The following is a 15250-nucleotide window of genomic DNA, read 5'->3' as shown; positions in this document are numbered from 1 at the left end:
GGGCAGATGTCCTGGTCACAAACAGCTTGGGCAGATGGGAGTAAAAGCAAATAACAGTGTCCCAAAGTTTCTGGGACACTGTTCTTATTTCCACCAGTCTGTTCTTATTTCCATGTGGAAGGCTGAACCCACCAACAAAACACACTTTCAACCGCCGAAAAGCAAACAGTCCAGGATGCACATTTGATTATGCAGACTAGCTCTCTCTCGAGAGGGAGAAACAAAACTTATCACAACAATGAGAAGAGGAGGTCTGATTTTCTGGATGGTACTTTCATCAAAGGCCGATTGCCTTTCATCCTGATGAGAGGGAAGGAAAAAAAGACTCACTAGACAAAAGCCCTGGGCCTTTAGAGTCTTTCTTGTCTGGAGTTGGAAATTGCCTTAAAATTTCTCATTCGAACACTGTGAGAACACAGAAAGCCCATCTTGCGGATAGTTTAAGTCCCTGGAAATGCCGTCCCCCCATTATGCGCAAAAGCAAATTGATGCAGTTTTACACTGGAAATTACCTTTGCATAATCAAATCCATGCTTTTCTTTGATGCCGTTGCGACAAACAGTGTAATTATAGAAACGAGAATTCTTGATTAATCCAAGCCATTCTCGCCACCCAGGAGGGATGTAGCTGCCATTATATTCATTGAGGTATTTTCCAAAAAAGGCTGCAATGGGAAATGAAAGATTATTTTTCTCCTGTGAGATGATTAATCATAAGCAAATGCAGAGATGTGAAATTAGGACTTGAAAAGTGATGGTGAGGTGAAAATTCATCGGAGGAGGGCACTGCCAGAGTTCTCCTCCGCACATTCCTTCAGGCCCTGTCCAAGTGACAGTCACTCACTTTGTTTTTAAAGAGATGTAAGTAGAACTGAAATACATCACGCTTGTGGGGATCTGCTTCTTCAGGCCAGCCTGGAATAAATGCGGAATATATTCTCTTGTTCAGTTGACAGGCAGTGTGAGATCTGGTGTGTGACTGCTGTGTGAGGACCAGAACACCGAGAGCTAGTCTCTGTGACCAAATTAACTTTTCTTGCTTTTTATTTGGGTGAGGAATCAGAAAAACTTCACTGAGAAGCTCACCTTGTTTTTCACATAGCCACAGAGTAAAACTTTTCCTAGCCTTTCGAGCCCTTTCTCACCGAGTGTGGCACCTCAGCGGCCACTGTGGTTTCCACCAGCCTTCCATGTCCACATCTGGTCTTCAGTCAAGGCCAGAGAAGCTCGTGGCTCACTCGAATGCTAGTCTCGAACCCACAGTTCCATATCTCATAGTTCTAATGCACCTTCCCTTCCTTCCAGTAAGCTTGGTCCCTTCTGACGGAAGCTCTCTACTTCATGCTGTTTTTATTTTTTGTTATTTGTTTATTTACTCATTTATGTATGCATGTATTTAGTTTTTGAGGCAGGGTCTGGCTATGTGGCTTAGGCTGGCCTTGAACCATCGACCTTCCTGCTTTTGTCTCTGTGTCTACCTCCCAAGTGCTAAGATTATAAGATTATAGCCATGAATCTCTATGTGCAACTTTGCCTCACCCTGTGGCCTGCCCATCATCTTTGTACAGTACAAGGTTCCACCAGTATTTCTTACACTGAGCCTAATGAACCTGGTATATTCCAGAGAGTTTACAAGTTCTGGAATTAAAAAAAAAATGCATTTCACTTTAATTACAAGTTTTAAAAGTTGATTTGTTCTTCTAACATATGTCTGTAGAATATAGTTTTTTAAGGTGTCTTAAATTTATATGACTCCTTAAATTATTTTCTTTGAAAACAATATTGACTGGAGTCTGAGAAACAATGCACTCTGTGGTTAGAGAGATGGCTCAATGGTTAAGAGAACTGGCTGCTCTTCCAGAGGACCTGAGTTCAATTCCCAGCATCCACATAGCAGATCGCAACTGTCTATAACTGCAGTTCCAGGGAACCCAGTACCCTCACACAGACATACATGAGGCAAAACACCAATGCACAAAAATAATATAGAAAAATAAATAATTAAAAAAGAAAGAAATACAGCACTCTAGTTTCTTTGCTGGAGGGATGCTTTCTTGTGGATTCTATAAGTGAGTGAACCATCCATCGCCCACCTACCCAGTGCCTGGTGCTTGAGGATCCTGCCCAGTTTCCAGGCAGGCTGATGAGTGTAGGACAAGGTGTAAGGGGTTTGCCTGCATGGTGCTTCCGGCTTCCTCCGTGGGCTAGCACCACAAAGGGATTTTCCTTTGCTAACAGTATAACTTGGTGTTAGGAGAAGCAGGCCAGAGCCCTGCTCCTGCCCATTCTCAGTTCAGAAAGGGACTGTTCTCGGAGCTTGTGCCTAATAAGCCTGGGCCCTCCTCTCTCTGTCTTCCTCCTCATCTCTAGGGGCTTACCCTACTTTTCTGTCCTATGTTTTTGAAGAGTTTTGTAGGAGAGCATAGCAGTTGGAGTGTGTAGCTGAGAGCAAGCTCCCCAGGCGTCTGCAGGCTGGCTCGCCTCTCCCTTCCTGTACTGTCCTGGAGAACCTGCTCAGAAGAGGCACAGTGACCCACAGGGGTGTTGTGTGGGCCAAAGAGGCCGATGCAGGGTAAAGCACTTAAACACGGTTTGACAAGCACAGGGGACTTCACACGTGCTGCCTAGAATCACCACGATGTCACATTTTAAGGGTTGGAGGACACCTTGATCTACAGTTCTGCTTTGTTACAGGTTTTTGTTTGTTGGTTTCTGGTTTCTGGTTTCTGTCCCCCAATATGACCTATTTTGTAGAAACCAATTCTCTCCCATGTGCTTTCCATTTTCCTTCATTAAGTTGAAAACTTTTCCTGCTACTTCCAGTGCTCCGCACCTCTAGGGAAGCCATGCCCAGTCATGCCTGCCCTTCCCTCATGGCTGGACTTTTTAGGTCACTTTGTACCATTTCTAGCCATTACCATGGCGATTGCCCTGCGCCTTAATCCTTCCCTTATAAACGACTCCTTCAAGTCTGTTAATAGTTCTTGCTACTGCCTTCAGAACTGCCTCCAGGTTTTCAGTGTCTTTGTGTTAATGGAGTGTGAAAAATGTACTCAGGATTCCAGATGTGGGGTCGCCCACCACATCTGCTGCAGGAGAGCCCAGGCCCAGGACGCAGCTCCCAGAAGTGGCAGCTCAAGCTCCTCTGATCTTTTGGGAGCTTCCTGTCACCGAGATCATCTCCACCCATCCCTGGTTTCTTTGGACATTCCGTTTCGTGGCCGTGCCCTACCACTGATTGTCTGGGTTTCCAGTCATTCTGTTCCACATGCACCATTCATCTATGCCTTTCTCTAAAGTGAGCTCGGTTTTCATTCCATTTCCATATTACCACGCCAAGGGCTTGGCTATAAGCACTGACTTTCCTCCCTCCTTTGTGATGGCAATTCAGCTCAGCTGGTGCTGTCAGAGCTACCCTACATCCACCCGACCTTCTGGACCATTCTTTTCTCTTATGACATCACCGCTTGCCTTCACAGCTGTTTAGGGAGGTGGTTGGAGTCGGAAGATGGGTAGAGAGATAGGAAAGATTGGATTATGGATTATAACTAGTGTGTGTGTGTGTGTGTGTGTGTGTGTGTGTGTGTGTGTGTGTGTGTTTATCCTCCTACTCTCCTCTGGGACCAAGGACTGCATAACACTTAGAAACATGCCTATGAGCTGCTGAAAAAGAGACTTTTCTTTTTATATCAGTAATAGTAACTATAAAACGATCTGATGCTTAGAGAAATTAAATCTTATCTAGTATAGTGAACGATGTATTCATGGGCATTTTCATGTCTGTGGCAGGATTTCAAGGTAGTTACTAAAGATACAGTTTAGAACTGAGCTCAATTGTGGTTTATACATTTGTATATATGAATTTGGTTTACTCAAATGGAGTGCAAGCATCATGAAGGCAGGACTGTCACTTTCTGTCTCTTTATATCCCAGGGTCCAGTGTATTCCCAATATCCTGTGGTTCAATAAATATATGCAACGTTTCATGTTTACTTGCCTAACAAAAATCCATGGCATCATAATCCAAACAAGTGAGAATATTAGCTTGTCTTACCTTAGAAGACCCTACATTTAATTTAATCCTTTACTAGAGAATAAATAAATAAGCTTGCTACAAGTAAAATAAATCTTGTGTAAAAAGATAGAACTTATGTAAAAAGACAGAAGGTTAGAGAATAGGTAACCTTATGTAAATTAATTTATTACAGAAAAAAGGCACAGCAAGGCAAGAATAGCACCATGTATGTGTAGTGGAGGCAGAGAGAGGAGGATAGCTTGAGAATGGCGGCTGAAGACCAGTCTAGGCAGCACAGTAAGATACCAGCCCACAATTAATTAGTTAAACATTTCATTGCAGATTCTAACCAGATAGTGCCTCTTCCACTTGTGGCGTGGAATAGAATGGGTGTGTCTAACATTCAGCTGGTGTGATTAGGTAATTTTAGCGAGCATAGCAGAACTGCAGCGTAATTTTGGACAGGCAAGAAAACTGTATGTTGGAAAACTGGCCCGAGTCCTTCGAAAAGATTAAGGGCAGAGTAGGCTGTGACCACAGCCGCTCCAGCTTCACCTTCAGCTTCTCTGCCTTCCATTCAAAGCTGTCTCTCAACCGCGGATGATTTCTTTTTAACCTTACAGTTTTGGGCTAAGTTTTATATTAACATCTGTCCCGTCATAATTTTTAGCAGACTTCAGGCAGCACACTCATTTTTTTTGTGATAGATAATCCATGGCCTTTCTCACTTCACTTCTCAGGACAAAATGCAACAGACACAGTGTTGTGTTTCTTCCTTCTTGGCCGTTTAAGCTCTGGTCGACTCACATTTTCCATGAGTAAAGTTAGAAACATTTAAGTTACAGCCAGTCCAAAAATATGCCTGAGTTCCGAAAGAGGAAAATCATGTCATACGAGGGTAAATGTAATATTGATCAATTCATTTCATTTAAATCCGTGTATTCTGGATGCCTCCCAAAATAAGCCTCTTAGTAATTTGTCTTCTTGGAGTTGTTTTTCATAAAACTTATTGGACTTTGCGTTTCTCTTAGATGGATATTTATGTGTCATATTATTTTAGTCTCCTCCATTATTTTTCTTAAGTCTACAGTTAAATAGTCCAAGTAATATGCTCACAATTAGGAAAGCAGAAACTGATTAGACATCGTCTTTTTTTCTCACTAGTTTAGTGTCTTGTAATCTTCTCCCCCATCCCCTTAATTTTGCAGCCACTATTTATGGTTAGATCATTAGCTATTGTTATGATGATGGTCATATTTCCTAACTTCCTGAGATACTTTTATCTTTCTCATTAGAGGTAACTTTAAATTATACAGATCTCTAACATCATTGTGATGCTGAACTTAAACCTAGGATCTCATGTACGCTGGACAAACCCTCTTCCACTGACCTACATCCCGGCCACCTGAGTGAATGTTATACTTTTTCTACCCTATGTGTTTGGAAGGGTCCTTGCTTCCCTGAAAGAATTCCTTATACATGGGAGGACAATCCCTCACTATGAATTCTGTCATTACTGATGTGTCTCAATTTTGGAAGATATTGGCTTTAGAATCAGCCTTTGTTTCTAGAAGTGGATATGATGTCCATGGAGAAAATCCCAAGCTAAAGCAGGATTGCTGGGCTGCAGAGAATAACACACAGTCTTTATTGGGGTGCCTTTCAGTTGGTGCTCACAGCTTTATCCCAGACCCAACTCGACAAGTGGAGTCACACTCCTAGCTGAGCCCTGCTCCCCTAAGCACTGGTGCCAACTCTGTCACTAAGAACACCCCTCTCTTGTAGGTATAAATTTGTGGCTGGGAAAATAAGGGATTAGAGTCAGTGATGGCCAGATATGGTGGTGCATGCCTATAATGCCAGCATTTAGAGCCTGGAAGGTTAGAGGTCAGCCTATGCTATAAAACAAACACACAAAACTCTTAAATAAATCATCTCTAGTTTTAGCCAACCCAACACAGGGTGAGTGTGACATAATACATTGAAAATAAATATAAGAGTACACTCTGCCACCTACAAGCTGATGATTGACCTCCTTGCTGGTGACCTAGTGAACTCCACAAGGGATTCTTTCCAATGTTGCTTTTGCTATCAGGAAGCGTACTTTCTTCACACAGCCTTTCGCCATGACTCCACAGCATGTACTTCATGGGCCAAACTTCACCATAACTTTAGGTAGGCATTATCATTTGTTTCTGCAGGCCACAGTACTTACTGTTCTACATCCTACTGTGCTCTATGCATCTCTAAGGCACTTTGGAACAAGGCAGGAGAAAATAACATGCACAGAAATATGATCCTGGAAACAGTCAGGCACAGCAGCACATGCCTATAATCCCAGCACTCTGGAGGTAGAAGAAGGAGGATCAAAAAAGTTCAAAGTGGTGAGTTCCAGGTGAGCTCAGACTATAGGAGACCCTGTCTTAAAAGACAGATAAACAAAAGGATCCCGGGCACAGTACAGTCAGATATTCTGGGCTCCATCCACCATCGATGGATGGATTTTATCATTTGACAATGAGTCCTTGTGAGTCTTGATTTCTTCGTTAGTAGTCTCCCTCCATGCTTTCTTATAAGAGGTAGGCGAGATAACTGAAGTGCCCAGGACAGAGTGGGCGAGCTGTAGAAGCCCATTCCCTTCTCCTTCCTCTTTCCTGGATTATCTTGGAAACAAATCAACATACCCTGGTGCTGCTCTAAGCTCCGGCCTGCAGCTCCATCCCTGAGCACAAATACCATCCAGATACTCTGGATGTTCTGAGAGTCTCAGTCTTCCCAGACTCATGTTCTCCACTAGGGACTAAATTACAGGGAGCTTGGGAACGTCAAAGGCACTGGATTCACACACTTCTCATGAGCAGAACACATTTGGTGGTTAGAGTAAGGACCCAGGCATTAGAGGACTGTTTTAAACTTGCTTCAGGGCTGCTTACACAGTATCTGAAGCCCTACTCCAGTTATAAAACACAGACAAGCACATCTGCCATCTTGGAACCCTGCAGGGATGTTTGGTGGATTTGCTAATTGCTTGAGAGTCCTGGGATGAAAGGCGCCATAAATTTAAATCACTAATATGAGAAGACACACCAGGAGCAGGTGCCCTCTGAAACCCCCTCTCTAGCCCAGTCCCCCTCCTAATCGAAAGCAAACACCCTTGGATAGCAGAGGGGTTTCCTCTGTGAATAGGGGTCCTCAGACGCCTGTGTGTGCTGGAGCTAGCATATGCACAATCAATAATTTCATCCATAAATAACGAGAATTAAGTGCCCATGGGGCTTGCTTTGAAAAAGTAAATGACAACATATTTCCTGATCCCATTGGGAATGATTAAAAGAGAGTCAAGAGAATATTTATCTGCAATCCCTTAAAACTTTGGAAACAGATTATCTATAGGCCTGAAAATAATTTCCAATAAACCTTTTCGATGACACCTTCTTATGAATAAATCTAAGTGGTTTTTGGGGTGGGGATCCATACTCTATTTTTTACCATGCAAGCTTGCCATGTGTACCCTACTTCCTCCTGTTAAGAAATTGAGGAAACTGGGAAGCGAAATCCAGTGCTGGAGAATAAGGGCTTTGAGGATAATGGTCCCAGGAGGTCTTTCCTCTTAGTCCTTGCCCACAGTGAGATACTCAGATCCACCCCCTCCCCAAAGAGTTCAGTTCTCAAAACCCCAGCTAACCATGAGCTTCCTCTTGCTGTGTGCGGGCTCAGGGTCGGTAGCTGGTGTAGTAAAGACGGCTTCGTTTCCTGGAAGGAATGGTCAATATTTGATGACTGTGACTTCTGCTAAAGGAACTGCTGCAGTCCCATTAATTCCATATGAATGAATAAATGAATCAGGAAAGTCCACAAGGCTGGCTTATTAATTTACTCAAGAAGTCCTTTGGCTCATCTGCTGGGTCTGAGGCTCTGGAGTAGGCACTGAGCACTTCAGAACAACACTTAGTAATTTCCCCTGAACCATCAGCAGGCATTACCCACATCTAAGCAACCCCCCAACTTCTTCCACGATCCCCTGAGATTTGTGAATGGAACGAAACCTCATTCATGGTATGTTACCTTGGACTGTTTCACCTGCTGGGCGCCTTTGTGGGAACAGCATTTTCCTATTACATCCACTGAGAATACTGAATGTTCTAGAAGGGATTTCCCACTGGGATATTCTCTGGAGTAAAAGTACTTCTTACTCTGGTGTTAATGTGGCTTGTCTTCTTTAAAATTTGAGTGCTTCGATACCTAATTCAGTTGCTAAGAGGAACTCAGTGCCTTTCCCAGGAGTGGATGTTGCCTGTGGAGCAGGTTGTTAGAAAGTGAGGCCACCCTTGTGTTTGTCTGTCTGCCGAGGGCACTTAACCTGTCCTTTCACTCTTTGCCATTCTGTGGTAGAATTAAAAGCTTTGCTGGAAGCTGCCAGCATGTTCTTGCGCTTCCAACCCCCTGAACTGCGAGACCTTGGACATTTTTTCTTCAGCAAGTTACCCTGTCTCGTGGGTTCTGTCATAGCGACAGAGCGTGGACCACAGCAGAGATGAGAGAAGGCAGACTCTTCCTTTTTGAGTCTCCTGGAACTTCTCACACCTCGTTCCACCCTGTGCAGTTGCCCTCGTCTAAGACTGTGGAAGAGGAAACAGCATCCCTTACCTGTTCTGTAGCCAGTGTTGTTGAGATACACGGCAAAGGTCCGCGGCTCGTGCATTGCCTGCCAGGAGGGAGAGGAGCAGTTTTCATTGTTGGTGTAGACGTTGTGGTTGTGCACGTACTTCCCCGTGAGCATGGATGACCGGGATGGGCAGCACATGGGTGTGGTCACAAAGGCGTTTGTGAAGGTGGCCCCGCCGTGTTCCATGATCTTTCTCGTTTTGTTCATGACTTGCAGAGAACCTGAAAGGCACAGTTCTGAGCCGGTTAGCGAAGTGCATCTTGTGGGCGCTCACTTCCACCCTGTAGCTCAAGCGTCTCTGTTCTCCCTGTTTAACAGTTTCCCTTCCCTTGTGTGAAGGAGTCTATAATCTGGTCAGTTCTCATTTCTAGAACAAAGCAGACCGTTTGGGATCTGAAACATCTCAGACATTCTGTAGAATAATCATCCCGTTCCAGCCCCTCTCCTCTTTAACCACAGAGGGAAAAGCATGCAGGCTAATCATGTAATTAAAGCCAGACTTGTAGATATGAGGAAGATTCCGATGTCAGGAGCTTTTGAAGATCATTAGAGAACAATGACTTGTTACAGCATATCAAAACCCTGGCAAAACACAGGGAAGGTCTAGTAATACCAGAGTTTAGCAGACACAGCATTTTCATTTTAATCCTATGGCAGAAGAAAAAAACCGAACAAACCCCCTACTAAGCAAAAGATCCTCCAAAATATGTGTAATCAGAGATGGAGGAGTGTAAGGAGGGAGAGGGAGGGGTGGAGGAGGTGTCTTCAAAGTAACTTGGCATCCTTTAGCAAGCTAATCAATGTCTGCCTGTGTTTCTATCTGGATAAGACTATTGTCTTGTGCCTTGGCCAGTTTATACATCATTTTTAAGGTTAAGTTGTCCTCTTGCTCAAAAACATGTGCACAATTGTAAAATAGTCTATTATAACTTTAAGAATGATATGGTAAGATTTCTAAGGAATGAAAAAAATCTGTCTTAATCAGTTTATTGCATCTGAAACAGGTCTAGTCCCTGCAGAAGGACACGGGCCAAATTCAATAGTCTTTTCAGGACTTCTCAAGAAAGGTTCCACAGGGCGCTACGGCCAAGCCCATTGCATTCGAGTCCCAGAGGCTCAGTTTTCTAACAGGCTCCACTCCACCCACCCGAGGAAAAGGAGGAAAGTCCATGGTTTCCAACAAGGAAGAAAAATGGAGCCTCACAGAGGCAAACAAAGAGAAGCTGTAGTTAGCCTGAGTCCTTCACCTTAGCATTTTCTGGTCACATGATGCATAGGGCTTCATAGAGGGGGGGCAGGGCTTCTAACTGGGTCTCATGAGAACTTGAAGATGCCCTTGTAGGGGGTGCTGCTGACTGCTCGTTCTCGCTGGTTATCTTACGGTGATCAAGCACCCTTTTGTAATCAGTCCATGACGTACAGTGCACACCTACTTTGTGCTGAACATTTTAGCAGCTTCAGCTCTCTACACTGACTCCCCTGTAGCATGGGGTTGGGAAAGAAAGGAAAATTCTCTGCCTCTGGGGTCCAGTACATACTCTGTGGAAGAGAACCAGACAGGTAGAAGTTGCTTGTGGGTATTTGCAAAGCCCTCCCCTTCCCCCGCCACACATACACTCATGTGAACATAGCAGCAGCAAGAACGTAAATCAAGCTGGGCGGTGGCAGCGCACGCCTTTAATCCCAGCACTCGGGAGGCAGAGCCAGGTGGATCTCTGTGAGTTTGAGGCCAGCCTGGTCTACAGAGTGAGATCCAGGACAGGCACCAAAACTACACGGAGAGACCCTGTCTCACAAAAAAGAACGTAAGTCAAGAGGAGATTGGAGTGAATGCTTCATACGAGACGTGAGATGAGAGATGAGGCATGGCAGGAGAGGAGGAAGGAGGGGAGGGGTGTGTGGGGAGGGCACAGTGCATTGTTGGGGACAAAGGAAGGATAGCATGGGTGATGTTCTCTGGTGACTGGAAGACCAGTAGAGCTCTGTGAATGGCTCACTGATTTCCTGGCATGGAAAGGAATCTGGAGTGTTTTCTTAATGAAATGTGACCTGAGAAGCAGCGCAAACAGCTTGGATCTGATCAGAGCCACAAAATAAGGGCAGAGTAGGGTCTGATGAGCAAAGGGCATGATGAGCAAAGTTTTGAGGGACGTTGTTGCAGGAGTGATAGTGTGTGTGTGGAAGACTACAGCCCAAGGCTGCTGAGGCCATCCTGCCCTGCCGTGACAAGGACTCCCTAGTCCCTTGACAGACAGGATCCAAGAAACAGATTCAAGGCAAGCTGTAATTCACGGCAGAGGGCTGACTAATGGCGCAGATTTTCAGCACAAGAAGAAATCTGGAAAGGGAATGGTTTCATTGACGGTGAAGAAGTAACTGAAAAGAATGTGCCTCACAAAAGATCAAAGAGAAATGCATTTCAGAAGGGTTGCCTTTTACATTTGTGTTGGGTGATCATAGAGAGGAAATGTCCCAAACATGAATTGATGAATAGAGATGAGGAAGTTGAAAGGCTTCTGAAGGTGTCCACCAGCCTCCTCTTTAGGTCTATGTGGTGTTTATTCACAGGAGCATCTTGACTTTTGGAAAAAAACAGCAAACACTGCCTAATAGTCTATTCCAAAGAACCAGCTCTTGGAGTTTCCTTTACGGGCCTTTGTTAAATTCAAATAAAAAGAATGCAGCTGGAGGCCATCATCCAAGGTCCTGCATCCCTTGTGGCCACCTCCCGCTTCCAGACGCATTTGGACTGCAAATGTGGGTTGGAGGTGGGAATCGATTGAAAGTCAAAATAACACAAAAACGGAGGTTAAATTTTCGTTAGCCTGGTTCATAGTGACAGGAATTGCTCAGCCAGGACCCTCTCTCTTTTCATCCTCACTGTCACCTTGTTGTTAATATCCGAGCTAACTGTGTTGTGATCCTATTCCTCAAAAACAGACGAACAAACAACACCCAGATGTTGGCCCAGATTGGCCCGAGCAGCTCCCGGAACCTCTTTGGGTTTGTATTTCTCATCTATAAAGGGGAGCGTTCCCAGGGCTGTCAAGAAGCGAATCTCCCGATGCTATGATGAGCTCCCCTGATGCAGGAATGTTGTTGCTAGGGCCGCACAGTTGGCACTCCATATCTGTGGGTTCCCCATTGGGGCTTTCAAACCAACTGCAGATTGAAAGCACTCAAAAATATTAAAAGGATCCAAAAAATTCAGTAGACAAAAGAAAATGTCCTGAACATCTGAAGATACTTTTTTGGGGGTCATCATTATTCAAACTAAATATAGCACAAGTATAAACAAAGTATTTATATGGTATGGGGGATTATGAATACTCCAGAGTAAACGGCAGAATATGTGTTCCATTTTATATGTGGGATTTGAGTATCCAATATGCTTGATATTTGTTGGAGTCCTATATTAGTTATTTTTCTGGTGCTGAGATACAACGACATGACCAAGGTAACTCATAGAAGGGTTTATTTGGTCTTATGGTTCCAGGGGGCTAAGAGCCTAGCATGGTGGAGAAGCCACAGGCATGGCAGCTGGAACAGGATGCTGAGGGCTCGTATCCAGTCTCCTATGGCTATCTATCCATTGCCCTCTGCTCACCTCAGCCCAAGCATATGCTTGTCAACATCAGAGTTTTTTTGATTAAGTAACATTCATACTAAATATTTAGGTTGTCTATTTAATACAGCACAATTTCTCATGCTAACCACTATCACTTCTGTGGCAAAGAATGGGCTATTCAATGATAATATTTCCCATATTAAACATGAATGTATTGGTATAGTAAATATTTTAATCTAAAAATACAAGAAAAACATCATAAAGCAGTATATTTTTCTGCCAAAGCTATTCAGTGTTGGGGGTGGACACAAATGTTTTCATCTAAAACTGAGAGGGAAAAACAAGTTGGAGAAGGAGGGAAAGAAGAAAGATAATAAATCTGTCTGGAAAGTTTCCAGCTCACTAAAACTCATGACTCCCTTCCCCCACCCAAGAAAAGCAAAAGGCCCTTAGATGCTGAGACCTGTGGGAATGGAAGGCATGTCTGCACGGCTACACAGACACAGCTCACAAGCGAAGATGCACCTGGCTTTCGTCTTTCCAAATGTCACACTCACTAGAGATGTAGGTTTAAGAACTCTTTTCTGACTGTTCAACACAGCAATGTAGCAATATTGATAAGCGGCAGGCGAGTCACACTCCACCAAAGGGGGTGGCTGAAATACCTGGGGGGGGGGACCCGCTAGCCTATGACTGTCTCTGGGAAGCACAATTCTCACTCTTCAGAATTTTTTTGAAAAGTCAAGAAGACAAAAACAAAGAAGAAGAAGAAAGAAGAAAGAAGAAGGAGGAGGAGGAGGAAGGGGAGGAGGAGGAGGGAGAGGAGGAGGAGGAGGAGGAAAGATGACAACCAGTATTTTAAAGTCTTGGTCTTTTTATCAAGACAGCATCTGACTATGTAGCCCTGGCTAGCCTGGGACTTACATAGTCTAGGCTGGCCTCAAGTTTACAAAAATCCACCTTGCCTCTGCCTCCTGAATGCTGGGATTAAATTCATGTGCCACTATGCCTGGCTTTTTCTTTTTTTTTTTTTTTCCTTTTTTTTTTTTTAATTGCAATGAGCAAATAACACACACCTATAGGCTAACCTATTGCTCTGCTCTAAATAGGCAAACTATCTCCACAAGCTTACAGCTTAATTCCACTTGTTATCTAGGGAAGGGAACCAGCAGGACAGGGTCACTGCAAGTCCAAAACATGTGAGCAATGCCATGCTGAGTCAAAGCATGATCCAATCCACAGTGTTTTGTTTCTCAAAATGGAACCATTTGGGAGAGAATGAGCACCTATTCTCCATCTTGCTAATTCTAGTTGAAAAGTTAAGAGTTTCTCAAGTACTTCAAAATTTCCTTCTTTTGATGTGTAAAATATTTGAAGTGTGGGTAAGAGCAGGGTCGAGTCACACATCTATTAAATCTAACAAAGCCGCCCCATACACACAGACAGACAGACACACACAGACACACACACACACACACACACACACACACACACACACACACACATGGACTCACACAGAAACACACACAGGCAGACAGACAGACACACACACACACACACATGGACTCACACAGAAACACACACATATATACACAGACACATACGTAGACACACACACGGACACACATACACATATACACAGACACAAACACACACACATACACAGACAGACACAGACACACACACACTACTGCTCGAGTCAAAAGAAAACATGAATGTTGTGAACGCTCTTGGAGACTTCTCTCCCCAGAAGTAGCCATTATCCTGAACTTCACGTTGATCATTTCCATGCTTTCAGAACGGTACAGAAGGGATGTGTTGACAGCGACCACAGGAAGAGGCAGGAGGGTGGGGACAGAGTAACCAGAACCCATTGTATGAATCTCAGATAACAGACAATTTGTCAGTTAAAAAATTGTTTTTCTAAAAGTCTTTTCCTCCTTCTCCTATGCACCTGCATCGTTAGAATCAGGGCCAAATCAGGGGCTTCCCGAATTCTGGAAGAAGCAGGTGCCAGTCAGATGATGCTGAGTTGAGCTGTGACTTCTCCCCACCGCCATTTCCTCCCGGGATGCTGATCGCTGTTCATCCCGCCCACCTGGGTGGGATGACACGATTCATTCACAGCGGTGTAGATGGGTGTTCTCTGGCACCACATGTAAGGGTCCAGCAGTTTCATTAATGAGTTCCTCGTGTGTCTTTTGCGCTTTACAGAGTACTAGTTTATTTATTTGCCCTGATAGTTGAGGACAAACTGAATGCGTGCCTTGCCCTCCCAGCTTCGTTTTTAAACTGTAATCAGAGCCCTGCTCAGTTCGTTGTCTTTCCAGGCAGGCTCGTAATGGTTTCATTCTTTCCAAATAAGAAAAATGTTCTATTAAAAATGTCATAATTTTTCTTAAAAGTGTTTTCTAAGTGTGTAACAGCTTTCTGGATGTGCAGCAGCCAACTGCTTGGAGCCTCCAGGAGAAAAAAGTTTTCCCAAAGCAATCGCCTCTCAGAGCACTTGACATACTCACACGGAAAAGTAAAAACCATAAACTGCAACTCGTCCACATCACGATGAGATGCCGCCTTGCACACTGGACAAACAAACACAAGCACAGACAAACGGAAACATGACATTCGTCGACAAGGATCTGGAGGAATTTTGCTCTGGTACACAGTTGGAAGGAATGTAAAATGGTGCAGTTGCTATGGAGAACACTGTTATTTCCCACAACATTAAAAATGAAATTAAATTATGATTCAGCAATGGATCCCACTCCCCGGTAGGTCTTCTCTTTTGCAAAGGAATTAAAGGCCAGGTCTTAAAGATGCATACACATGTGTGTTCGTAGCAGTAATATTCACTTGTACTAAAAGAAGGAAACAGCTCAAATTCCCAACAGTAAGCATACAGCTAAAACAAGTGTGATTCATGTGGTATACTTGGATGGAATATTATACAGCCCTAGAAAGGAAGTTCTCACACATGGTACAGCATGGATGGACCAGAGGAC

At 44.0% G+C, this 15250-nt stretch overlaps 1 protein-coding gene across 2 annotated transcripts in view; it reads right to left on the bottom strand.

Moving 5' to 3' along the window:
- The window catches only part of Sulf1 (sulfatase 1), a 168370-nt gene that overhangs the window by 57749 nt on the left and 95371 nt on the right, over positions 1–15250 (bottom strand). For both annotated transcript variants that reach the window (XM_028864577.2, XM_028864578.2), the window contains exons 5-6: positions 8662–8901; positions 513–664 (exon numbers count right to left, since the gene is read on the bottom strand). In XM_028864577.2, coding sequence (XP_028720410.1) covers positions 513–664; positions 8662–8901 — 392 coding nt within the window. The remainder of the gene's footprint in view (positions 1–512; positions 665–8661; positions 8902–15250) is intronic.

Source organism: Peromyscus leucopus, chromosome 5 (genome assembly GCF_004664715.2).
Source record: "Peromyscus leucopus breed LL Stock chromosome 5, UCI_PerLeu_2.1, whole genome shotgun sequence".
Lineage (NCBI taxonomy): Eukaryota > Metazoa > Chordata > Mammalia > Rodentia > Cricetidae > Peromyscus > Peromyscus leucopus.
This window is presented reverse-complemented; position numbering and strand designations above follow the sequence as displayed.